Below are 25,243 nucleotides of genomic sequence, written 5' to 3' on the forward strand. Positions count from 1 at the left end.
AGTCTTCCCTGCTAGGTCCTCAGCTCCTAAGACCTCCATGATGATGGAGGGTCACCCAGTAGGTTTCATCAGGACAAAGCTAAGTGGGAGACCCCTTTGTTTTTTTTTGTTTGTTTGTTTGTTTGTTTTTTTGTTTTTTTTGGTGGAGGAAGGAAAGAATAGAGCCAGTTGAATGGGTATGTTTGGGGAAGTGGTCAGTCCTCGCCGGGCAAGAGTACCAGAGACCCTAGCAAGTGCATTTTCTTATTTCGTCTAGCTACTCGCTACCTCTAACCCACCCCGGGACCCCTCACCCCCCATCACGGGGCACTAGACCTGTCTTCCCCGTACTACAAGGGACGGAAAGGGCAAAGCTGGAAGGCGGAGAACTGCAGCTTGTCTTGGTACTGCTCTCAGGGTCCCCGAAGAACTGCGCCTTTAATAATCCCGCAGAAGGCGGCATCCTTTTTTCCCCCTAGTAACCAACGCGGCATGAATTTCCAAGTCCGTTTTGTTGTCTAGTCTAATCCTCTTCTCTTAAATTTCAACTCTTGCCTGAGGCCAGAAGACGGATGGGAGGAGGCAGGGGGCTGGCTTTCCCGAGAGCGACTAAGCGACGGGTTACTAAGGAACTCAACTCTGGTGGAAAATGAGGGAACCCGCGCCCCCAAGAGGCCCTACCACCTGGCGCGCAGACCGCCCCCACCACCAACACGGCGGCGGCGTCACGTGACGAGCGGCGCGGCCGAGACTACAACTCCCAGCGCCCCGCGCGGACCGCGACGTTACGTAGCCCTTGCTGATTGGCCACCGGCGATATTTGAAAGGAGGGGCTGGCGCGGAAAACGAAGGTTTCCTTTGGATCTTGGCGGAGCGCTCAGACCGCCGCGTTAAGTCCTGGCCTGAGCCGGAGGGAGGCTTGTGAGGCGGTGGGGCCCGGGGAGACTGGCGAGCTGTGCGTACGGGCCGAGGTGAGTGGGGTCCGCGGCGCTGGCCTGCGGCAGAGGCGGAGGGTCGGGAGGCCTCAGGCCGGCGCAGGGAGCGCCGAAGAGCTTGGCGGAGGCGTCCGGGTGGGACTGTGGGCCGGTGGGCTAGCGAGGAGCGGGATCGGTGTGGAGGGGGAAGAGCGGAGACGAGAGTTGGCGGCGAGCGCCCTGCGTCCCGGCTGGGTTTTTTCGCGAGAGGACTTCTGATGAGATTCTCCGCCTCCTTGTCCCACGGGCCTCGGAGCGCCTCGCCGGTCCTCGCCGCCCGCTCCACCATGACTCTTCCTGCCTTCTCTGGTTACCTGCCGTCTTTTCCCTAGCTCTCCGGAGCCATGAGGAGCCTCAAAGGAGCCGACTTCGGGGCCCTGCTGAGCAGCCAGAAGGGAGCTGCGGAGTTGCTGCCTGACTTGAAGGTGCGCGAGCCGACTGCCCCGAGACACACGCCTGGCCTTCAGAGCCGGCCTGTTAGACTCGTGTTTTGCCTTTATTGATCGCTATTTCTGAACTGTGTTGTTGTTAGGCGGGTGGATGGAGAGACTGGGCTGGGTGGCGGGACGCTGGCGACTGGGAATACACTGCAGATCTCCTGCGTGAGTGGCAGGCACTCTATGACTAGGCCATCACACCACCTCCCAGGGTGTCCATCAGCAGGAAGCTGGAGAGCCCAGGCTCTCTGATGTGTGTCTGTCTTAGCCAATGGCACAGCCTCTGGACCAATGCCCACCTGTCGCTTTGCCTTTTTTTTTTTTTTCCTAAGATTTATTTCTTTGAAAGGCAGAGTTAGAGAGAGAGAGGGAGAGACAGAGAGAGACAGAGGTTTTCCATCCACCGGTTCACTCCCAAGTGGCCACAACGGCTGGGGCTGGGCCAGGCTGAAGCCAAGACCCGAAGCTTCTTCCGGGTCTCCCACATGGGTGCAGGATCCCAAGCACTTGGGCCATCCTCTTCTGCTTTCCCCAGCGCATTAGTAGGGAGCTGGATGGGAAGTGGAGCAGCTGGGACTGACCCAGAACCAAACCAGTGTCCGTATGGGGTGCCAGTAGTGCAGGCTGTGGCTTAACCCACTACACCACCACGCTTTGCCTTATTTTGAAGAGAGAAATACATAGGAGACCCTCTAAAGCAACTCTATTTCTGGTTTCTTTCCTTGCCTCTTCTCCTCAAGCCCCATGCGTGTTTCTCCTTTTAGGAGTTCCTGTCCAAGCCTCCAGCTGGTTTTCCAAGCTGTCGATCAGATGCTGAGAGGAGACAAGTTTGTGATGCCATCCTAAGGGCTTGCAACCAGCAGCTGACGGCCAAGCTGACTTGCCCTGGGCACCTGGAGAGCCTGCTGGCGCTGGCAGAGCTAGCTTGTGATGGCTACGTGGCATCGACCCCCCAGCGCCCTCCCCTCTACCTGGAACGAATTCTTTACATCTTACTGCGGAACGTTGCTGCACAGGGAAACCCGGAGGCCACGCTCCGTCTCTCCCAGCCCCTCCATGCCTGCTTGATGCAGTGTTCCCGCCAAGCTGCACCCCAAGACTATGAGGCCGTGGCTCGAGGCAGCTTCTCTCTGCTTTGGAAGGGAGCGGAAGGCCTGCTGGCACGGCAGGCTGCGGTTTCCGCTCGGCTAAGAGCCTTGAGCTTCCTGGCGCTCTTGGAGGATGGAAGTACTCCTTGTGAGGTTCCTCACTTCGCCTCGGCCACAGCCTGCCGAGTAGTTGCTGCCCATCAGCTCTTTGATGCCAGTGGACATGGTCTGAACGAGGCGGATGCGGAGTTCCTGGGTGAGCTGCTCTCCAGGCATGTGATCAGATCCTTGGTGGGTGAGCAACAGGCCTCTCCTGGTCCTCTCTCTCCCCAGAGGGCCCTCTGCCTCTTGGAGCTCACCTTGGAACACTGCCGGCGCCTCTGCTGGAGCCGCCACCATGACAAGGCTGCCGGTGCGGTGGCGAAGGCTCAGGGTTACCTCAGGAGCACCAGTCTGGCTCCCAGTCTCCAGCTGTGCCAGCTGGGGATCCAGCTGCTGCGGGCTGGGGAGGAGGGGCCCCAGGCAGCGGCCGCGCTTCTGACCAACGCGTCCACCGTCCTGAGGAACAGTCTGCAGACCCCGTCGCCCCCGCTGCGCGCCCTGTACGAGAGCTGTCAGTTCTTTCTGTCGGGCCTGGAGCGAGGCACCAAGAGGCGCTACGGAGCCAATGCTCTTCTGAGCTTATTTGCTTTTCTTGGAGAGTACCGCTCCCTTATCCGGCAGCTGCGGGATGGTGATGTGAGTTACGGGCCTGGCGGTGGGCTGGGTGTAGTCCTAGGGACTCAGCTTTGGTCTGGGGTCTTTGGCACAGCCTCAGAGCCTGGCTTCTCCTTGGTAAGTTGCTTCCTAGACCATGCCTGGTCGGCCAGCAACGCCCTAATTCACCCTAATTCACCCTGAGAGCAGCAGGTCCTTTTTTTTTTTTTTAATTTATTCAAACACAGTACAGAGGAATAGAGGGTGGGATTCCTCTTCCATCTGGTGGTTCACTCCCAGCTTCAACAGCCAGGTCTGGGCCAGGCCAAAGCCTGAAGCCAAGAATTCCATCCACATGGTGGCAGGGACCAGTCTTACGCTTGGAGCTCACTCTGTGCGCCTCCGAGCAGCCTCCCCGTTCCTCCCTCCCTCAGGTGTGTAGGGACTCCCCCAAGCAGCAGCAGTCCTTGCTTCAGACGCACTTTCAGGGCCTTCACCTCTACACTGTGGTGGTCTACGACTTCGCCCAAGGCTGTCAGGTACCAGGATGGGGTCCTGCCCCCAGGGCTCTGGGGTTGCTCTGGCTTTGTGCATGGGGAGGGGTGGAGGAAAGCTGCAACCCAGCACGACCACCTCCTTTCATCCTCAAGGCCCTCTTGTCTCTCCAGGAGGCTGACTTGGCTGAGCTGGCCCAGCTCGTGGAGAGCTGCAGATCTCTCGTCGTCTGGATGCTGGAAGCCTTAGAGGGGCTGTCAGGCCAAGAGCTGTCTGACTACGTGGGGATGACTGGTTAGTGGCCGGGGCCCAGGTGCAGGGTTCTTGGCGGGGGGGGGGGGGGGGGGGTCGTCACTCACTAGGCAGGTGTTCAGCACTTGCTGGCTGGTTCTGACGCTGTGGGCTCCAGGTGGCTTATGGAGGCAGTGGAAGAGATGCTTCTCCGTGTCATTCACTGTGTGTTTCACAGCAGTTGAGAAGTGATGAGGCTCACTTACAATAGCAGGCACTACTAACTTGTTTTTTTTTAATGCTACTGATTTCTCAAAATTTTTATTTAATTGAAGGCTGAGAGAGACAGAGATCTTGTATACGCTGGTTTGTTCCCCAGATTCCCACAACAGCCAGTGCTGGGCCAAGTCTAAGCCAAATCTGCTACCTCAATCCAGATGTCACACATGGGCATCAGGGACCAAGTATCTGGGCTATTGTGTGCCGCCTCCTAGGGTGTGTGTTAGCAGGAAGCTGGAATCAGAAGCGGAGCCGGAACTCAAACCCAGGTGCTCCTGTGTGGGGTGCAGGTGTCCCAAGTGGTATATTAACCACTGTGCACATTCTTTTCATTGACTTTGAAATCTGAATTGGTATTTATTTCATGGAAATGTTTCTACCCAACACGCAGCTTCATGATTTTTCAATATATTTATGTATTTTTAAAAGACTCATACATTCATTTGAAGCGGACAGTGAGAGGGGGAGAGAGATCTTCCATCCACTGGTTCACTTCCCAAATGGCAGCTGGGACTCAAACCAGCACTCCAGGGTGGATGCTGGCACTGCAGGTGGCAGCTTCCCTAACGACAGCCCCTTATATATTTAAATTTGAAAGAATGTTTACAACTTAAAAATTTAAAAGCCAGGTAAAAGCATTTATGTGAATCAAAATTTAAATTATGCAAAAAGCCCACAGGGAAAAGTCTTCCACCCCTCCTCCTAGTCACCCAAATTCCTTCTCCCAAGGCAACCAGTGTTCATTTCTTAAATGTCCTCCAGAGATGTTTCATGTCTATATAAGCCAGCATCCGTGAATACCGTTTCCCACCCTTTTATGTTGAGATACACACGCAGGAAAGTGCATGGATCCTAAGCATACAGCTTGATGGAGTTTCACAAAGTGAACACACTTTGTAACCAACATGTGCACATCGCTTATATCCCAGAACCCCTCCCTGTGTGCCTTTGCCTCCAGCAACCACTATCCTAATAGCTTTGCCTATTTTTGTGCAAAAACTATGGCCCTTTGATTTATATCACATGCTCCCCAGGAGTTTAGTCATGCGAAGGCTCTGGAGAATTTTTATGTTCTCAGTGGTTGAACCAGGCCATAGATGAAAGTATGAGGAGTCACAGAAATTATGAGTATGAGAATTCTTGCCACAGAGTCCTGAAGAGCGACTGTTTTCCCCAGCCATCGGCATTGCTAGCCAGAAAGCTGTGTGAATGGGTTATTGGAAGGAATTCACTCATTTAACAAATATCTGCCGAGTACCCGCTGTGTGCCGGGCGGTGTTTTGAGTGTTGGATGTGTCAATAAACACAGATCCGTCCTGTTCCAGAGCCACATTCAGGTCTGGGGGGAAGATGGTAAACAATAGACTCCGGAATCGGTGGGTTCTCAGCATGTTGGGAAGTGGGGGGAGCAGAGCCAGGTGTCGTTTTGTGTGGGGTGGTCAGGGGAGTGACACGAGGAGCTTAGCCGTGTTGATAGTGGGGAAAGAACAGCGCATGCAGGCCCTGGCTGGAATGTTGGAGAAACATCCAGGAGGCTAATGTGGGTTCCCTGGCATTAAGGAAAAGAGCTCAGAGCATTTGCCTCAAATGGCGACCTGTGCAGCACTGTGCAGACAGACTGGCATGTGAGGAGAGATGGGCTCTACCTGGGAGTGCAGCGCCAGCCTTTATGAAACAGGTGCCTGGGGGCGGGGGGGGGGGGGGCTCGCCTCCCTGGAGTGGAGGGAATTGGCTGACTCAGAGCTCGTGTAATCCACTGAGTGGACCACAGGTTGAGCTTCTCTGTGCTGCTCAGCCAGAGAGGGTGGGAGGACCCGTTCCTATGGTTCCTTCTTGTTCCCTGCAGCCTCAGACACCAGTAACCTGGCCTACAGCTTCTACTGTCACAAGCTCTACTCTGAGGCCTGTGCCATCTCGGAGCCACTGTGTCAGCGCCTGGGCCTGGCAAAGCCAGGCACTTATCCCAACGTGCCTCCTGAAAAGGTAGGAGGGAATGCAGAGGGCAGCAGGGAGGTGAAATGAGCTTGAACCTGGCCGGGACCCCACCTTGGAGTAGCGTGTTAGCAGTTGTGTTGGCATCAGTACCTGGGCCAGCGTTTCTGTCACCTGTACTGTTACTTAATATTTTTCTTTAGATTGACTTTTTTTAAAGATTTATTTGAAAGAGTTAGAGAGGAGAGATAGAGGTAGAGGTAGAGAGAGAGAGAGAGAGGTCTTCCATCAGTGGTTCACTCCCCAGATGCCTGCAAAGCTAGGTCTGGGCCAGGCTGAAACCAGGAGCCAGGAGCTTCTTCTGGGTATCCCACTTGGGTGGCAGGGGCCCAAGGATTTGGGCCATCTTCCGTGGCTTTCCCAGGTGCATCAGCGGGGAACTGGTTAAGAAGTGGAGCAGCTGGAATGCAAACTGGCACCCATAGGGGACGCCAGCATTGCAGGCTGGTGGCCTTATGTGCTGTGCCACAATGCTGGCCCCATATCTGAATACTTTAAAACCTGCCCCAGGGGATCCTTTGTGCAACTAGGGTGAGACCAAGCATCTTAAGCAAAGCTACCTGTGAAACGCTGGCCAACTGGGTTGGCAAGCAAGATGAGCCTGAGAGGGCCTTGGGTTTCATCCCGAGTGAGGGAGGGAGGAGCCTCTGAAAGGCTGGGAGATGTGACATGGGCCTCAGCTGGGCATCTTGGACTTCCCCGGCATTACTGGTGAGCAGGGTGCCAGGGACAAGCCTGGTACTGAGGCTGCCATAGTGGCCCAAGAGGAAAGGGTAGGCGGGGCCAGGACACTTGCTCGAGGGCTGGAGAGAGGTCAGTGGTGTGAGAAGTCGAGGACTGACCTGGTCAGCGACTGGCTGGGACGGAGGGAGAGAGGAGTGTCAGGGATGGCCCCCATCTCAGTCCCAGGGAAAGGCAGTGCCGTCTGCTGAGAGGAGAATGACCGGAGGAGGAGCGAGTCCTCAAGGCCATGGATGGTGACCGGGAGGGGAGTGTGCGATGGAGAGGCCCTCCGAGATCGAGGCACCCAGGGTGTTTAGTTCCTAGGTGTCTTCTGCCTTGGGCTGGGGGACGGATGGGGACAAGGGGACCACTTGCTGGCCCCAACCATGCGGTGTGGGTACCCGTGATGCACGTGACCTCTCACCTCACATACTCACTGCCTCCTCTCTGGTTTGTCCCATTCCCTTTCTGTGGTCAGTTGCACAGGTGCTTCCGGCTGCATGTGGAGAGTTTGAAGAAACTGGGTAAACAGGCCCAGGGCTGCAAGATGGTGACCTTGTGGCTGGCAGCCCTGCAGCCCTGCAGCTCTGAACACATGACTGAGCCAGTCACTTTCTGGGTTCGGGTCAAGATGGACGCGGCCAGGGCCGGCGACAAGGAGCTGCAGCTTAAGTGAGTTGCAGGGAGGAGCATGACTGGATTTCCCCTGGATGGGGGGGTTTGATACCTGTGGTCCTTCTTTCCATCCTGACATCTGGAGAGGTCGGTGATACCTTCACTCTTTGCTGTTGCCAACCACCGTGCCAGGTATTGGGAGTGTGGTGGCGACAGGCAGTGTTCTTAAGAGGGGAAGGCCTTTCTGAAGAAATGATGTGTGAGGGGAGCCCAAGGGTGGTGAAGGTCTCTGGGAGAGAATTCCTTGCAGAGGGAATAATAAATACGAGGCCCGAGGTGGGAACAGGCTAAGGAGCGGGCTGGAGAAAGCCAGCAGCTGGAGGGTGCTGGGAGCAGAGGCCCATCTCACAGGGCCTCACAGGCAGGGGCAGGAGCTGGGCGGCGGCTCGCAGTGGCCAGCCCAGGACCACGTGGGTGACCTAGACCTCGCTGAGCTCCCTGCTGATGCTGAGCTGCCTTCTCTTAGGACTCTGCGAGACAGCCTGAGCGGCTGGGGCCCGGAGCCCCTGGCCCTCCTGCTGAGGGAGGAGCTGCAGGCTTACAAGGCGGTGCGGGCCGACACTGGGCAGGAGCGCTTCAACATCATCTGTGACCTGCTGGAGCTGAGCCCCGATGAGACGCCGGCTGGGGCCTGGGCACGAGCCACCCACCTCGTGGAGCTGGCTCAGGTGCTCTGCTACCACGACTTTGCCCAGCAGACCAACTGGTGAGGAGCAGTTGGGGGACCCTGGCTCCTCTCCCTCGCCCCCACCCCCACCCTTTGTGCAGCCAGTTTCCCTGACTACCTCTTTCATTTTCATTCTGGGGTCTCAGTCAAAGGGTGCGGCCGGCGCTGCTGTCCGGATGCAGGCTCTTCCTGGGGCCTGGTCTGAGTAGCAGGTCTGGCATGAGTGCATCTTCTCCCTACAGTTCAGCCCTGGATGCCATCCAGGAAGCCCTGCAGCTCCTGGAGGCTGTGCGGCCCGATGCCCAGGACGAGGCTCGGCTCCTGGACGATAAAGCGCAGGCCTTGCTGTGGCTCTACATTTGTACCCTGGAGGCCAAGATGCAGGAAGTGAGTGTGGTGCTGTGGGCGAGCACAGCTGAGCGCAGGCTTCTGGAAAGTCGCTCCCAACCCTGCTTTTCACCCTGCTCTCCCCACCCAGGGCATTGAGCGGGATCGGAGAGCCCAGGCCCCCAGCAACCTGGAGGAATTCGAAGTCAACGACCTGAACTACGAAGAGAAGCTCCAGGAAGACCGTTTTCTCTACAGTAACATCGCCTTCAACCTGGTCGCAGATGCCGGTGAGGGTGGTGTGACCTCCTGGGAGCAGAGCAGGGATTCCAGGGATTCCCCAGTGTGGGACAGCCTGGCCTCTAGGGTGGGAGGGTGGCAGAGAGGGCAGAAGGTGTTACGGAGAAAGCCGAGTTCCCTCCAAACAGCCCTAGCTGAGCAAGTGGTCCTTTTCTTCCAACTTCATAGCGCAGTCCAAGTGCCTGGACCAAGCCCTGGCCCTGTGGAAGGAGGTGCTCACAAAGGGGCAGGCCCCCGCCGTGCGGTGTCTCCAGCAGACCGCGGCCTCGCTGCACATCCTCGTGGCCCTGTATCAACTGGTGGCGAAGGTAAGGGGCAGGTGCTCAGGGAGGCCCAGGCAAACAGGGCCAGCCCGCACCCCCAGCTCCCTCACCTCTTCTGGCCTGTGAACCTGCAGAAGAGAAGCCACACAGCCCAGACATCAGACGTCAGAGCGTCAGCTCTGTCTCCAGTCTCCCTGAACCTGAATCCAAGCCACCATTTGCTAGTGTGTGACCGCACGCTCCTTCTTAGCCTTCTGAGCCCAAGTGTCCTTACCTCAAGTAAAGGGAGGAGTAATACTTCCTCATGGCATGGTTAGCGTTCTGTGCAGTGATGCAGATGTTTTGTGCCACCTTGCCCAGCTCCTCCTGACCCTCGGCTGTCCTAGCTATGCCCACACAAATGCTAATTATCCAATCATTTGCAACCTATGTACCCAGAAACACATAGATGCCAGTTTTACATTTTCACATGTGATATTACTCCTAGAAACTCTTCTGTGGACCCCACACGAGAAAACTGAAAAAACAAATCGTACATAAAGGTCTTTTGTAGCTGGGAGCCTCAAAGCCGTCTTTCCAGTCCAGGCGGCCTGGGAAGGTTCCTTAGCCTCCACTTGCATCTTGCCTCTGTCATGTGGCTGTTGTGTGAATTCACACAACAGTGTAATCCCCATGGGTCTTAGTTTCTCGTGCCATGAAAGTGGGATTAGAGTTGCATGAAGATGAGCGGGGTTGCTGCAGTAAACCTCACTTGGTGTGTGGTTCGTGGTAATCACTCGGGATATCTTAGTTGTTGCCAATGACTGGCATGTAGGCTTGAAGACAGGAGTCAGCATGGTGGCTTGCAGGCTCCCCGAGGGTGGCTGATGGGTGCTCCCATCCAGACCCTGAGGTTGGACCACAGTCCATGGTTCCAGAAGCACCGGGAAGCAGGGGTGGAGTGGAGGCTCTCGCAGGAGCCGGGTGAACACGTTGCTTCTGCCTGGGCAGCCCCTGCAGGCTCTCGAGGCCCTCCTGCTTCTGCGGATCGCCTGTGTGACACTGGGGGACCACGCGAAGGCGACTGGCTCCTCCTGCCACCTCGCCCAGCTCCTCCTGACCCTCGGCTGCCCTAGCTATGCCCAGGTGAGTGCCCAGTCGGCTGAGCCTGGGGTTTGCAGGGGCACATGGCTCTAGAAGCCCCTCTTTGCTCCGAGAAGGCGGGAGACTGAAGAGCAGCTTGGCTGCCGTCTGCCGTCACGTCCACTGCAGCACTGCAAAGTGTGGAGCAGTGGGGGGACCGGAAGGAGGAGGTGTCTTTCTCCTTCCTGCAAAAAACGCTGTTTAGGTCTCAGAGATTCGGCCCCAAGAATGTACTGCAAGTCCCGGGGCCCAGCTGACTGTCTCCGCCAGCGGAAGCTGTGGCTCATGTAGACTGTTGCGGATCTCCTAGTTGTTCTTGCCTCCTGTTTCTTCCTTTTCCTGACTCATGTTTTGACCACCTTCCCCGGAAGGCGCAGGTCTGATCTTACCCCTTTCCCACTAAGAACTCCGTCCTGGCTGGCGCTGCAGCTCACTAGGCTAATCCTCCACCTGCGGCGCCGGCACACCGGGTTCTAGTCCCGGTTGGGGCGCTGGATTCTCCTCTTCCAGTCCCGGTTGCTCCTCTTCCAGGCCAGCTCTCTGCTGTGGCCAGGGAGTGCAGTGGAGGATGGCCCAAGTCCTTGGCCCCTGCACCCACATGGAAGACCAGGAGAAGCACCTGGCTCCTGGCTTCGGATTGGCGTGGTGCGCCGGCTGCAGCAGCCATTGGGGGGTGAACCAACAGGAAAGGGAGACCTTTCTCTCTCTCTCTCTCACTGTCCACTCTGCCTATCAAAAAAAAAAAAAAAAGAAAGAAAGAAAGAAAAGAACACCGTCCAGACTCTGGGTTGCACAGCCTTCATGGTCTGGTGGGCACCCTTCCTGCTTTTCCTCCCGTGAACTGGCACCACCCGTTACTTGGAATTCCCTGTGTGTGCATCTGCTGGTGGTCTTTGTCCCCCATCCTCAGTGTGCTTCCTGGTTCCCCTCCACCCTGTTTGTCTTCTAGCAAACCTTTGTTTTCAAGGCTTAGCTCAGTTGCCGCCTCCTTCATTTTCTGCTCCCTCTTCGAGCGTAGAATCCTCTGCTCAGCGTTGGGTCCCCATGGCCCTGGATAGTGCTCATGGTATTGGGTCACTGGTACGTTCACGTCCTCTGTCCCCACGCGTGCAAGCTGCCGGATGTGAGGTCGTGCCTGCTCTATTCCGCTTTGTCTTCCTCGTGATAGGTGAACATGTCAGTGAGTGAGTGAGTAGCTCCTAGTCTTCAGAAAGTTCAGGGAAGGGACATGCCCACCTCCCAAACTGGGTTTGATGCTGGACTCTGGCTTCTCACTTCAGCTCCCTGCCAATGCAGACTCTAGGAAGCAATGGTGATGGCTCAAGTAACTGGGTCCCTGCCACCCATGTGAGAGACCTGGATTGGGTTGTTGGCTCCTGGTCTTGGCCTGGCGCAGTCCTAGCTGTTGTGGGCCTTGAGGAGGGAACCAGTGGATGAGAGTACACTTTCTCTGTGTGTAATCTCTGCTTCTCAGAAAGAAAAAAAGAGTCCATGGAAACTTTTTATTGTGGAAAAATTGGAATGGATTCTAAAACTCTACACCAAAATAAACTTACCTTTTTAAAAAATAAACATTTATTTGAAAAGCAACGTGACAGAGAAAGGTAGGCAGAGAGATTTCCCATCTGTTGGTTCACTCCCCAAGAGGCCACAATAGCCAGGGCTGGGCCAGGCTGAAGCCAGGAGCCAGGAATCCGGGTCTCCCACGTGGGTGGCAGAGGTCCAGGTACTTGGGTCATCATTTGCTGCCTTTCCAGGCACATTGGCAGGAAGCTGGACCAGAAGCAGAGGCGAGACTTGATCCCAGACGGAGATCATCCACCTGCTGGTTCACTACCCAAATGGCCACAGCAGCCGGGCTGGGCCAGGCCAAAGCCAGGGGCCAGGTGTCCTGTGTAGGTGGCAGAGGCCCAAGCACTTGGGCCATTTTCTGCTTTCCCTGGTGCATCTGCAGGGAGTTGGATAGAAAGTGGAGTAGCCAGGACCCCAACCAGCCCCCCAAAACTTATCTTGTCATTGCATTCTCCCGCAAACTTTTGGAGTACCCTTGTGTTGGAAGTAATTTGATGTTAGTTGTGTACTTTACTTGGGGATGTCTGAGTCTGGCTGCCTTTCCTCCCAGTTGCTCACCGCGCCTCTGATTGCTTCCTTAGCTGTACCTGGAAGAGGCAGAGTCGAGCCTGCAGCACCTGGATCCAAGCAGCGACACGCACCTGCTCCTCTCCCTGACCTGTGCTGTGCTGCGCAGCCAGCTCTCCTGGGCTCGCCAGGAGGTATCTCCCACTTTCCTAACCCCTGAAGGGCCTGGGTGGTAGAAAGGTGTCAGGAGTTTCTGGACCACGTCTGGTTGCTGAGGTTTCCATGGCTCCAGGCAGGATGTCCATACCCTGAGAGACAGTGATGTTTCCCAGCCTGGCCGCAGTAGATTCTTTTCCAGTTTCCTCAGGGCCATGGGGGAACGTCTGCCCTGTGACCGGAAACTGGGAAGGCATTGGAGACCCAGGCTAGAAACCCATTGGGATCCTAAAGGCCTGTGTTTTCTCTAAACTAGCTGTGTCCCTGGCCGCGCCTCCTGGCCATTCAGGCCTGAGCTCCCCCGTGTGATTGTTACCGATCCCCAAGCAGGTGGTTGGGCCAGATGCTCCCCCGAGCTTGCTGTGGCTCTGAAAGGCTCACCTGGCATTCTGCAGCTCACTTGCTTGCTTTCTCGCTCGCTCTCCCAGGTGACTGAGGGCATCTCCCTGCTGCTGTCCGTCCTTGGGAATCCCGCCCTCCAGAAGTCATCCAAGGCGTGGTACTTGCTGCGTGCCCAGTCCCTGCAGCTGGTGGCTGTCTACCTCAGCCTCTCCTCCAACAGCCTCTCCGACACCCTGCGGGAGCAGCTCTGGGCCCAAGGTGAGAGGACAGGGTGGACCGCCCTCCTTAGGCTGTGGGAGTAGTGTGCCTTGCTCCGCTGCTGCCATCTGTGTGGACTGGCCTCCCTTGCACCTGCGTGGAGTAGGCCTGGGGTCACCTGCTATTGGTGGGTGAATTACTGACTGCTTGGAATACTGGACTGAAAAGGATCCTGCGACCCCATGGCATCGCAGAGGGAGAGCGCTGCCGTTGATCAGCTCTGTGCCTCGGGGCAGAATGAAGAGAGCGGCAGCGTGCTCTGCCTGTCCCCGTAGCTGAAGGTGGCAGCGTCCTAGCTGCATCATCCTCTCTCTGCCCCGCCCACCGCAGGCTGGCAGACGCCCGAGACGGCGCTCATGGACTCCCACAAGCTGCTCCGGAGCATCGTCCTGCTGCTGCTGGGCAGCGACGTGCTCTCCGTTCAGAAAGGAGCCGTGGAGACAGCGTTCCTGGACTACGGTGAGACTGAGGAGGGCAGCGGTGCCCTGCAGGAGTGGGCAGCTGGGGTAGGGGCCGACAGTCGCATCTCCAGAGGATGCGGGCGATGAGTGACGGTGGTCTTCTCCTTCCACCTTGCTGCAGGGGAGAATCTGGTACAGAAGTGGCAGGTCCTCGCGGAGGTGCTAAGCTGCTCGGAGAAGCTGGTCTGCCGCCTGGGCCGCCTGGGGAGTGTGAATGAAGCTAAGGCCTTCTGCCTGGAGGCCCTGAAACTCACCACAAAGCTGCAGATACCACGCCAGTGAGTGCAGGGGATTCCGGCCCTGAGCAGCAGGTGTCCTTGGCCACGGATTTCCAAATGATTCTGAAGATTGCTCATTAAGAGGGGCTGGTGGGAGAAGGCCTCGTGTAGCTAAATAAGGGCAGAGTCAATCCAGGCGAGCTGTCTTCACTTCCTGTAGCATTCTTCTGTTCCTCAGGGTGTTCGTGTGCATTGTAAACCAACAGGGCACCCGTGTGTTTCCCTGAACCTGTTTGCCCATGGGGTCCTTTTTCTTCCTTCCTTCTTTTTTTTTTTTGACAGGCAGAGTGGATAGTGAGAGAGAAAGACAGAGAGAAAGGTCTTCCTTTGCCGTTGGTTCACCCTCCAATGGCCGCCACGGCCGGTGTACCGCGCTGATCCAAAGGCAGAAGCCAGGTGTTTCTCCTGGTCTCCCATGGGGTGCAGGGCCCAAGTACTTGGGCCATCCTCCACTGCACTCCCTGGCCACAGCAGAGAGCTGGCCTGAAAGAGGGGCAACCGGGACAGAATCCGGCGCCCTGACTGGGACTAGAACCCGGTGTGCCGGCGCCGCTAGGTGGAGGATTAGTCTATTGAGCTGCAGCGCTGGCCCCTTCCTTTCTTTTTTTCAAGATTCTCTTATTTGAAAGACGCAGCAACAGAGAGAGAGGGATAGACAGAATTGAGAGAGATGTTTCTATCCACTGGTTTACTTTCCAAACGCCAAAAACACCAGAGTTGGGCTAGGCCAGGCCAAAGCCAAGAGCCTGGAACTCCATTCTGGTCTCCCTCATGGGTGCAGGGCCCAAGGACTTGGGCCATTTTCCACTGCCTTCCCAGGAGCATTAGCAGGAAGCTAGATCGGAGGTGGAGCAACCAGGACTCCTGCCAGTGCTCTGATGTGGGCTGCCCGAGTGGCAAGTGGTGGCCTAACCAACTGTGCCACGGGCCGGCCCCAGGGATCCTCTTGAGTTCCGCAGTTCAGGAAACCCTGTCCTGAAGCGCAGGGCTGAGAGAAGTGCGGAGGATCCCAGGGAGCCTTTACGTTGGTTTCGGGAGTGAAGGCCTTTTGGAGTCGAGGGAAGAGGTGGCTGGCTGGTTGGGGAAGGGGCAGGCAAGCAGAGGGCTCCACTGATGGCTCTCTCCCGCCAAGGTGTGCCCTGTTCCTGGTGCTGAAGGCCGAGCTGGAGCTGGCCCGCAGTGACGTCGACCTCTGTCAGTCGGACCTGCAGCAGGTGCTCTTCCTGCTCGAGTCCTGCACAGGTGAGCCGCAGTGTGAGGGCAATGCAGCTGTGTGGGGGCTCCTTTTTTTTATGAATTATTTATTTGAAAGGCACAGTTACAGAGATAGAGATCTTCCATCCGCTCAGTTATAGAGACAGACCTTCCCTCTGCTGGTTCACTCCCCAGATGGCCACAGTGGCTGAGGCTAGGACAGGCCAAAGCCAGGAGCCAGAAGCTGCTTCTGTGTCTCCCATGTTGATGCAGGGGCCCAAGGACTTGGGCCATCTTCCATTGCTTTCCCAGGCACATTAGCACGGAGCTGGATTGAAAGAGGAGCAGCTGGGACTTGAACCAGTGCCCATATGGAATGCCAGCATCACAGGCGGCAGCTTTACCCATTATGCCACAGCGCCAGCTCCTCTTTCAAATAAATAAAAATCTTAAGAAATCCCTGGGGGGCCGGCGCCGCGGCTCACTAGACTAATCCTCCGCCTAGCGGCGCTGGCACACCGGGTTCTAGTCCCAGTTGGGGCGCCGGATTCTGTCCCGGTTGCCCCTCTTCCAGGCCAGCCCTCTGCTGTGGCCAGGGAGTGCAGTGGAGGATGGCCCAGGTGCTTGGGCCCTGCACCCCGTGGGAGACCAGGAAAAGCACCTGGCTCCTGGCTCCTGCCATCGGATCAGCGCGGTGCGCCGGCTGCAGCGCGCCGGCCGCGGCGGCCATTGGAGGGTGAACCAACGGCAAAGGAAGACCTTTCTCTCTGTCTCTCTCTCTCACTGTCCACTCTGCCTGTCAAAAAATAAAAAAAATAAAAAATAAAAAAATAAATAAAAAAAAGAAATCCCTGGGAAAGGCATGTTATGAAAATAAATGCATGAATGACAATTTTTTTTTTGCACCAAAACAATTCTTTTTAAAAATACTGATTTATTTATTTGAAAGGCAGAGCGATAGAGACAGGGAGAGAGAGATATTCCTTCCCCTGGTTCACTCCCCAGATGGCTGCAACTGCCAGTTCTGAAGCTAGGAGCCTGACACTTGATCTGGATCTCCCACATGGGTGCAGGGGCACAAGCACTTGGTCCATCTTCCACTGCCTGCCCAGGTGCATTAGCAGGGAGCTGAATCAGAAGTGGAGCAGCCAGGACTTGAACCAGTGCTCTGATTTGGGATACTGGCATCACAAGCAGTAGCTTAACCTGCTGCTGTACCACAATGCCAGCCTGTAAACTTACTTTTTAAATCCATTTTTTTTTTTTTTTAAGATTTTTAGTTATTTATTTGAGAGGCAGAGTTACAGACAGAACGAGAAAGAGAGGTCTTCCATCTGCTGGTTCACTCCCCAGTTGGCTGCTACAGCCAGAGCTGGGCTAGTCCATAGTCAGGAGCCAGGAGCCAGGAGCTTCTTTCAGGTGGGTGCAGGGGCCAAAGCACTTGGGCCATTCTGCTGTTTTCCCAGGCCATAGCAGAGAGCTGGATCTGGAAGAGGAGCAGCTGGGACTAGAACCGGCACCCATATGGGATGCTGGCACAATAGGTGGCAGCTTAGCCCACTACACCAGCCCTTCCACAAGCTTTTAAAAATTATTTATTTGAGGGGCCAGTGCTGTGGCGCAGCAGGTAAAGCCATCATCTGCAGTGCCAGCATCCTATGTGGGTGCTGGTTTGATCCAGCTCTCTGCTAAGGCCTGGGAAAGCAATAGAAGATGGCCTTGGGCCCCAGTACCTATGTGGGAGACCCGGAGGAAGTTCCTGGCTCCTGGCTTCGGATCAGCGCAGCTCCGGCTGTTGCAGCCAATTGGAGAGTGAACCAGAGGATAGAAGACACCTCTCTCTCTCTGCCTCTCCTCTCTCTGTGTATCGCTGGCTTTCAAATAAATAAATCTTTTAAAAAAATTATTTGAGAGAAAGATACCCCACACACATACACACACAGAGCTTCCATGTGCCGGTTTAGTCCCCAAATGCTTGCAACATCCAGAACTGGCCTAGGCTAAAGCAGGAGCCAGGAAACCAGTCCAGGTCTCCCATGTGGGTGGCAGGAGCCCCATGACTTGAGCCATCACTGCTGCCTCCCAGGGTCTGCATTAGCCAGAAACGGAGTCAGGAGCTGGAGCCAGGTATCAGACCCCGCACTCTGGTGTGGGCTGCAGGTATCCTAACTGGTGTCTTAACCACCAGGCCAAGGGCTGCCCTCTGCACCCCTCCCCCCAGCCATGAACTTGTCATCGTCTGCTTGGGTGTGTGGCGTCAGCCCCTGAGGTAGCTGAAGGCTCCAGGAAGCGCTTGCTACCATCTGCACTGCTTGTTCTCTCCGCAGAGTTTGGGGGGGTGGCCCAGCACCCAGACCCCACGAAGAAGATCCACCTGCAGAAAGGGAAGCAGCAGGCCCGGGCACCCCGTGCTCCAGTGCCCGTGGAGGAGGAGCTCTTCCTCAGAGGCCCTGCGCTCGAGCTGGTGGCCACGGTCGCCAAGGAGCCGGGCCCCGTTGCGCCTTCTGCCAACTCCTCACCGGTTCTGAAGACCAAGCCCCAGCCCAGCCCCGGCTTCCTCTCCCACGGCGCTGCCTGTGACTGCCTGCTCTGCGCCAGCCCTGTGCTCTCAGCGGTCTGTCTGCGCTGGGTGTTGGTCACAGCAGGGGTGAGGCTGGCTGCGGGCCATCAGGCCCAGGGTGTGGATCTGCTGCAGCTGGTACTGAAGGGCTGCCCTGCGGCCTCCGAGCGCCTCAGCCGCGCGCTCCAAGCCGCCTTGAATCAGAAAGCGCCCCCGTCCCCCGTCCCCAGCCTCTCGGATGAGATCTTGGCTCAGGCCTACACACAGCTGGCACTGGAGGGCCTGAAGCAGCTGTCTAGCAAAAGTCTGGGGAAGGTGTTCGAGTTGGGGCTGAAGTTTGTGGCAGTGCGGATACACCAGCTGGAGCCCTGGCGAGCCAACCTGCTCCTGATTCAGGCCCTTGCAAAGCTAGCCGGTCTCAACTGCTGCACTACCCAGCTTTTTGCAAACTCCTGGGGCTGGCAGCCACCCTTAGCTAAAAGTCCCCCGGGCTCAGAGCCTTCTAAGACTCGGAGCCACAAACATTCTGGACGGGGGCGCCAGCAGTCAGCCCCTGCTCCCGTGCCCCTCCATAATGCCTCTCAGAAAGGCCTGGAAAGTGGAGGAGCACCCTGTACACCTAAGCCTCCAGGCCGGGTCCGGCCAGCTGGCCCCCGGGTTCCTTTCACTGTGTTTGAGGAAGTCCACCATACAGAGAGCAAGCCCGAAGTTCCCCAGGCCCCCAGGGTACAACGGAGAGTGCAGACGCGCCTCAAGGTGAGGTGGGACTTGGCTGGGGGGGGGGGGGGATGTTTCTGGAAGAGAGGGCTCTGCAGAGCAGGTGCCCCGGGGGGCCACAATCCTTGCCATCCGCAGGATGTTCACGTCTCCCACAGCAAGACAAGTGCACGTCTCTGTTTCAGACGGAAGGCAGCTTCCTTAGTTCTGCAGCCCCTCTTCCTTTCACCCTGCCTCCCCACCTCCTGCCGCTCCTCCCACCCCACTGGCACTGCCCTGCTGGACAGTGGCAGGTGCAAAGCGGGGAGCTGATTGTTCAGTTCTCTGTGACGGCCAGCGCTGCCTGTGCTCCTACAGCACCACCTGCTGTCCTAAGGCATCCTGTCCCTGAAGGCCCCTCGCCCTCTCCCTCTCCCTGCCGTCTCAGGTGAACTTCAGCGATGACAGTGACTTGGAAGACCCTGTCTCTGCCGAGGCACAGCTGGCAGAAGAGCCTAAGAGACGGGGCACCTCTTCCCGGGGCAGGGGCCGGGGCCAGGCTCGGAAGGGCCCGGGCTCGAAGACGAATGCCCTGCTTGCCCCAGATAGTGCCCCTGGTCTGAGTGGCAGGACCCGGAGGGCCAAGAAAGCGGCCTTGAGACCGCATGAGGAGCAGGGCCCCGAGGTCATGAGGACCATTCCTGAGGAGGAGCTGGCTGACCACACCTTGGAACTGAGCTTCGAGATCCTGCGGGGCTCCGACGGGGAAGACTCGGCCTCAGGTAGGGCGGCGAGGGCCAGAGGCAGAAGGTGTGTGTTCCGGGGCTCGCCCTGGAGCCGAGGCCGAGGAGTGACTGGCACCCAGGGGTACAGAGAGAAGGTGCTTTGTTGGCCCCGAGGGACCCAGCTGTAGAAGGGAGAACAGCAGGGGCTGGCGGGAGGTGGAGACTGAATATTTACATTCTCCCCAGGTGAGAAGGCACAGGCCCCAAGGCCTGATGCAGCCATCGGGGAATGTGAGGTGCTAAGGCGAGACTCCAGCAAGGAGGAGCTGCCCGTCCTGTGCCCGGACAAGGAGAGCGCAAAGGAACTTGGTCCCCGGATCCAACAGCCCTCAGGCCCTGTAGCCATTGGTAAGTGACTGACGGTTGAGGTTTGCTCGGATGGAAGGGCCTGAGCCTGTGTCTGTCCTGCCTGTGGTTCCGGCTTTGGCTCCCCCCCTGGATCCGGTAGCCCTTGAACCTGGGTTTGAATCCCGGCGCTGTCTACCAGCTGTGTGCAAGTCACTTGAGCTCTGAGAGTCTGTTTCCTTCCCAGTAGAGTGGGCTTCGGGGAAGGTACAGGGAGCTGCAGCCTGTGCGGCCCACCTGGCACTTGCTGTGCGTGAGTGGTGGCAGAGGAGACTGGGGATTCACCTGCAGCCAGTGTCCTGACCTTCTAGGTCTCTCCGCCCTGGACTCCCTGTGTGACTCCCTGAGCGTCGCATTCCGTGGGATCAGTCACTGCCCTCCCAGTGGGCTTTATGCCCACCTCTGCCGCTTCCTGGCCTTGTGCTTGGGGCACCGGGACCCCTATGCCACTGCCTGCCTTGTTGCTGAGTCTGTCTCCATCACCTGTCGCCACCAGCTGCTCACCCACCTCCACAGACAGCTCAGGTGAGTGCCCGCCATCCCAAAGGCTCGTGCTGGGGCAGCCTGTGGTGGGGAGGGGGTCCACACGGTGGAGGGGGGCTGACCCTCACCTGTGTTACTGCAGCAAGGCCCAGAAGCACCGGGGAGCCCTGGAAGTGGCGGAGCAGCTACAGGGCCTGAGCCTCCAGGAGAGGCCCGGAGACGCCCCCCTGGGCCGCGTCCAGCGCCTCTTCTCCTTCAAGCCTTCAGGCTCCAGCCACTTCCCTCAGCCGGAGAAGGAGCACTTCCGGGAGCGCCTGGCACTGCTCCCCAGTGGTACGGTGGCCAGCTGCTGGCCGCACTCTGTCTCTTGGCGTCTAACTTTGTACAGAGTTAGCAGCCAGTTCAGTGTCTGCCTTGAGGTGTGAGTGGTGGTGTCAGGGGGCTGCCCACGCAAGCATGAAATGGGTCAGCAGGCGATCTGAGCGCCTCTGTGGGCGGGGCCCTGTGGGGGTTGCTGTGAGGAGCACACAGAGCTGTTCAGGCAAGGCAGAGCGCCTTGAACCCCAGTTGCCAGGGAAGGCTCCTGAGTGGCCTTGAGTGAGGGACGGGGCTGAGTGGAGCAGACAGGGAAGGGGCTATCTTGGAACGACTGGAATGACTGTGTTCTGTGGCAGGGGTGACGGTGTGTGTGTTGGCCCTGGCCACCCTCCAGCCTGGAACCGTGGGCGATACCCTCCTGCTGACCCGGCTGGAAAAGGACACCCCCCCAGTCACCATGCAGATCCCCACTGCCCACTGCAAGGTAGGACTCCTGGGCCAGGCCAGGCTGGGCCCCTCGTCTCGCTGCTCGTGTGCCGGGCCTGGGGATGGAGAGGGGGCTGTCCTGCGGCAAAGTGGAGCTCTCACAGCCCCGTCTCCCAAAGCTTCCTCTGAGTTCAGCCCTGAAAGAGTTCGACGCGATCCAGAAGGAGCAGAAAGAGAACAGCAGCTGCACAGACAAGCGGGAGTGGTGGACGGGGCGGCTGGAGCTGGACCAGCGGATGGAGGTATGTGCCCTGGGACTTCTGGACAGAGGTCCTTCCACAAACACAGGCCTCCTGGGGAGGTCCTGGGGCACGTTTTCAGATGCCCGCATCCCATGCTCCAGTGCCTGGGTTCTAGTCCCAGCTCCACTTCCAGGCCAGCTTCCTGCTTATGCGCACTCTGGGAGACAGCAGCCGATGGCTCAAGTACTTGAGTCCCTGCCGCCTACTTGGGTGTCCTGAATGAAGCGCCTGGCTCCTGGCTTCAGCCTGGCCTAGCCCTGGCCAAAGGGTGATTTGGGGAGTGAACCACTGGATAGGAGATTGCTGTCTGCCTTTCAGACAAAGACACAAACAGTGGGCAGTGAAGGCTAAAGCCAGGAAGCTGACACTTAAGCTTTTTCTTATGTGTATCTTCCACCCTGCCCAAAGATTTATTTATTTATTAAAAAATCAGAGCTAGAGAGAGGGGAAGAGACCAAAAGAGAGATCTTCCATCCACTGGTTCACTCCCCAGATGGCCGCAATCACCAGGCAGGGCCAGGCCAGGTCAAAGCCAGAAGCTAGGATCTCCATCGGGGTCCCCAGTGTGGGTAGCAAAGGCCCAAGCACCTGGCCCATCCTCTGCTGCCCCTCAGGCCACTAGCAGGGAGCTGGATTGGAAATGGAGCAGCTGGGACGCAAACGGCACCCACCCTTGGGAGCCAAGATTGTGGGTGGTGGCTGCAGCCACTGGGCCGCAGGCCGGCCCCTTGTGTGTATCTAAACTTTGCATGGCCAGAGCCCTTTCAAGTTTGGGGCTGTTGTATATCTCAAAATTTATTTATTTATGTGCGCTAAACAGCCTTGATTCTCCAGGAGTCTCAGCAAATGGCACAAAGATGAGCATGAGAAACCGGCTCCTCATCTCCCAAATGCCTCCCCCACGCAGGCTCTCATCACTTCCCTCGAGAAGGCCGTGCTGGGCTGCTGGAGGGGGCTGCTGCTGCCAGTCGCGGAGGGGCCCAGCCTCACCCAGGAGGCCGCCCTCCTGCTGGAGCCACTGCAAGAGTGTGGCTGGAAATACCCGGACCCCACTCTGCTGAAAGTGAGTACAGAGAGCAGGGAACAGGGAGCAGCTTCCCGCCACCGTGCCGAGCGGACACAGGGGAATCCGGCGCCTGCTAACCGCTGTTCCCCTGCAGGTCCTGCTCAGTGGGGCCGGCACCCTCACCCCACAGGACGTTCAGGCTCTGGCCGCTGGGCTGTGCCCAACCCAGCCGGAGCGAGCCCGGGAGCTCCTGAGTGCGGCCATAGGACGTCTACAGGGCCAGACGGTCCCGAGCAGCAGGCACCTTGTGTTGGTGCTAGACAAGGTGGGAGCCGGGCAGGGGGCAGCGTCTGCTGGTTAACCACCGTCTCCCGCTGTGTCCCTCCTACTGCTGGGTGCGCCTGGCCGGGGACGGTAACCTCCAAGTGCTTTTTGTGCAGGACCTGCAGAAGCTGCCGTGGGAGAGCATGCCCTGCCTCCGGGCCCTGCCGGTCACCCGGCTGCCCTCCTTCCGCTTCCTGCTGAGCTACTCCATCATCAAAGAGGTGGGCTTCAGGGCGGGCCCTGGGGGCTTGGCGGGGGGCACCTGAGGAGACCGGGAGACCCGAGGGGCTCGGGAGTGGGACAGACATGGAAAGGGGCGTGGGTTTGTTGGGGTCTGGGCTTCCTGGTGAGACCAAGGTCCCAATCACCAGTGTATCCTCCACAGTCCGGGGCCTCATCCGTGCTGAGCCATGGGGTGGATCCTCGAAGCACCTTCTATGTCCTGAACCCTCACAACAACCTGTCCAGCACAGAGGAGCAGTTTCGAGCCAATTTTAGCAGGTCAGGGGGAGAGGGCAGGAAGGGGGGGGGACATACAGGGGTGACCTGCCTTCTCCACACCCCCTGACGCAGCCAAGGCGCAGTCCACTCTGCCCCCTGCCCCTCCGCCACCTGGCCGCTGTGTGCAGCTCCCCGTCCTCACTCCTGCCCTTTCTCTGCAGTGAAGTGGGCTGGAGAGGGGTTGTCGGGGAGGTGCCGAGCCCCGAACAGGTGCAGAGAGCCCTGACAGAGCATGACCTGTACATGTGAGTGCTGGGCGTGGAGGGGGAGGGTCGCCCCAAGGACGGGGTCGCCATGGGTTGCCTTGAGACTTCAGAGCCTCTGGAAACACAGGCAGGGGCCTGGTCCTGCCAGGTCAGGGCTCAGCTCACTTCCTTCTGCCTTAGCTACGCAGGTCACGGAGCCGGGGCCCGCTTCCTGGACGGGCAGGCTGTCCTGCGGCTGAGCTGCCGGGCGGTGGCCCTGCTGTTCGGCTGCAGCAGCGCAGCCCTGGCTGTGCACGGAAACCTGGAGGGGGCTGGCATCGTGCTCAAGTACATCATGGCTGGCTGGTGAGGCTCGGGGGCGAGGCCGCACCAGGGCGCCGAGACTCCTGCTTCTTTCCTAGGGTGAACCTGAACCCTTTGGTGTGCCGCCTTCCTCCCCTCCTAGTTCCCCAGCATGTCTGGGCCTTTAACCCTTACCCACTGCTGTCCCCCTCCTAGAACGGAGGCCAAGGGTTCAGCACTCTCCACCCACCCATCACCATCTGTCAGGCTTCCCTGTGTGTTGCCTGAGAGCCCTCACTTTGTCTTTCTTCTTTTTCCCAGCCCCTTGTTCCTGGGTAATCTCTGGGATGTGACTGACCGCGACATCGACCGCTACACAGAGGCTCTGTTGCAGGGCTGGCTGGGAGCAGGCCCCGGGGCCCCCCTACTCTACTACGTCAGCCAGGCCCGCCAGGCTCCCCGACTCAAGTATCTCATCGGGGCCGCACCTGTAGCCTACGGCCTGCCTGTCTCCCTACGGTAACAGCTCGCAGCCCTGACTCGCTGGGAGAAGCCGTCTGTGACGGTTCCAGCTCTGCACTTAGGCTCAACCCTCCAGAGAAATATTTTACAGTGATTTTCCCCAGTGTTTTATATGAACTATTTCCCTTCAATTTAACCTTGTGTAATAAAGATATTATTTAAACTCGGTTGTGTGTCGTTTATCCGAGAATATCTAAAGAGAAGACAGCTGTCCTTTTCCCACCCTGTAAAATGGGACAACTTGGGAAGAAAGGCCTGGCTGGGCCTCAGAGCTGAAGAAAAGGGCTATCATGAGGGACAGGTTTTTAAGATTTTTTAATTTAGGGGCCATCATTGTGGTATAGTAGGTTAAGCCTCTGCCTGTGGTGTCTGCATCCCATATGGGCACTGGTTCGAGTCCTGGCTGCTCCACTTCCGATCCAGCTCTCTGCTATGGCCTGGGAAAGCAGAAGATGGCCCAAGTCCTTGGGCCCCTGCACCCATTGGAAAACCTGGAAGAAGCTCCTGGCTTTGGATCCACACAGCTCCAGCTGTTGCAGCCATTTTGGGAGTGAACCAGATGGAAGACCTTTCTCTGTGTCTCTACCTCTCAAATAGGTCTTTAAAAAAAAAAAAAAGTTTTAATTTATTTGAAAGAGGAGAGCGAGAGATCTCATCTGCTGGTTTGCTCCCCAAGTGACCACAATGGCCAGGGCTGGCCAGGCCAAAACTAGGAGCTTAATCTGGGTCTCCCACACAGGGGCCCGAGGACTCAGGCTATCTTCCCATCTCCCACTGCTTTCCCAGGCACATTAGCAGGGAGCTGGATCAGAAGTGGAGCAGCCGGAACTCAAACTAGCACCCATTTGGGATGCTGTCATAGTAGGCGGCTGCCTAACCTGCTATGCCACATTTGCCCTAGCAGCTCAGGTGGGTGTATCCCACCTTGGAGTGCCTGGATTCAATTCCCATCAGGAATTCCGGGCATCCTAGGAAACAACACATAGACCTTGGCCTCCCAGAACACACACCCACATGTAAGCCAGAACCCCAGGAAATAACCCATGTAGGTTCTGGGCTCCAAGGAAACAAGATGTGTTCATAGCACAGCACCTGGTTTGAGTCCCAGCTACTCTACATTTCCAATGCAGCTTCCTGAAGGCAGCAGATGATAACTGAAGTACTTGGGCCCAGCACCCAATGCGGCCGACCAGGATGGCGTTCCAGGCTCCGTCTAGCTAGCGCAGGTAACACATGCTACGGAGTGACACCTTGTGCTATGCTTGTTGGCTGACTGTGGCTTTTTTTTTTTTTTTTTTCAATTTTTCACAGTTCACAAAACATTTATTGTGTGACGTTCAGACTGCGGCTTTTTAATCCTCTCCACTTCCAGACTCTCCCCTGCGTCTGCTCCAAGCAGCATTTTCATGAT

General features: G+C 57.4%; 1 protein-coding gene across 2 annotated transcripts; it reads left to right on the forward strand.

Moving 5' to 3' along the window:
* Nucleotides 1-777: 777 nt before the first annotated feature.
* On the forward strand, nucleotides 778-23,998 carry ESPL1 (extra spindle pole bodies like 1, separase). 2 transcript variants are annotated; one of them, XR_007919466.2, is made up of 31 exons: nucleotides 778-950; nucleotides 1,286-1,378; nucleotides 2,155-3,216; nucleotides 3,609-3,713; nucleotides 3,843-3,963; nucleotides 6,026-6,162; nucleotides 7,373-7,566; nucleotides 8,036-8,275; nucleotides 8,479-8,623; nucleotides 8,715-8,853; nucleotides 9,032-9,171; nucleotides 10,117-10,251; nucleotides 12,402-12,521; nucleotides 12,972-13,143; nucleotides 13,474-13,602; nucleotides 13,726-13,882; nucleotides 15,015-15,124; nucleotides 17,404-18,392; nucleotides 18,781-19,114; nucleotides 19,304-19,465; nucleotides 19,959-19,987; nucleotides 20,088-20,278; nucleotides 20,620-20,747; nucleotides 20,869-20,991; nucleotides 21,899-22,054; nucleotides 22,152-22,322; nucleotides 22,438-22,542; nucleotides 22,707-22,822; nucleotides 22,984-23,067; nucleotides 23,209-23,373; nucleotides 23,632-23,998. XR_007919466.2 is itself a non-coding variant. In XM_008256509.4 (31 exons), the coding sequence occupies exons 2-31, from the start codon at nucleotides 1,298-1,300 to the stop codon at nucleotides 23,831-23,833; spliced, it is 6,327 nt and encodes a 2,108-aa protein (XP_008254731.2). In that variant the 5' UTR covers nucleotides 780-950; nucleotides 1,286-1,297; the 3' UTR covers nucleotides 23,834-23,998. The 2 variants fall into 2 exon arrangements, 1 of the variants encoding a protein (XP_008254731.2); XM_008256509.4 differs by having other exon boundaries at nucleotides 780-950; nucleotides 19,774-19,987.
* Nucleotides 23,999-25,243: the final 1,245 nt, after the last annotated feature.

This window comes from Oryctolagus cuniculus, chromosome 11 (genome assembly GCF_964237555.1).
Source record: "Oryctolagus cuniculus chromosome 11, mOryCun1.1, whole genome shotgun sequence".
In the NCBI taxonomy this organism is placed as follows: domain Eukaryota; kingdom Metazoa; phylum Chordata; class Mammalia; order Lagomorpha; family Leporidae; genus Oryctolagus; species Oryctolagus cuniculus.

What these genes read in the sequence shown, in the direction of transcription:
- ESPL1 (XM_008256509.4), top strand. Translation starts at nt 1,298, where the DNA reads ATGAGGAGCCTCAAAGGAGCCGACTTCGGGGCCCTGCTGAGCAGCCAG. An exon ending in CTCAGGCCCTGTAGCCATTG is followed by an intron (nt 19,466 to 19,773) that starts GTAAGTGACTGA and finishes CTGACCTTCTAG; the next exon opens with GTCTCTCCGCCCTGGACTCC. An exon ending in AAGTACATCATGGCTGGCTG is followed by an intron (nt 23,374 to 23,631) that starts GTGAGGCTCGGG and finishes TCTTTTTCCCAG; the next exon opens with CCCCTTGTTCCTGGGTAATC.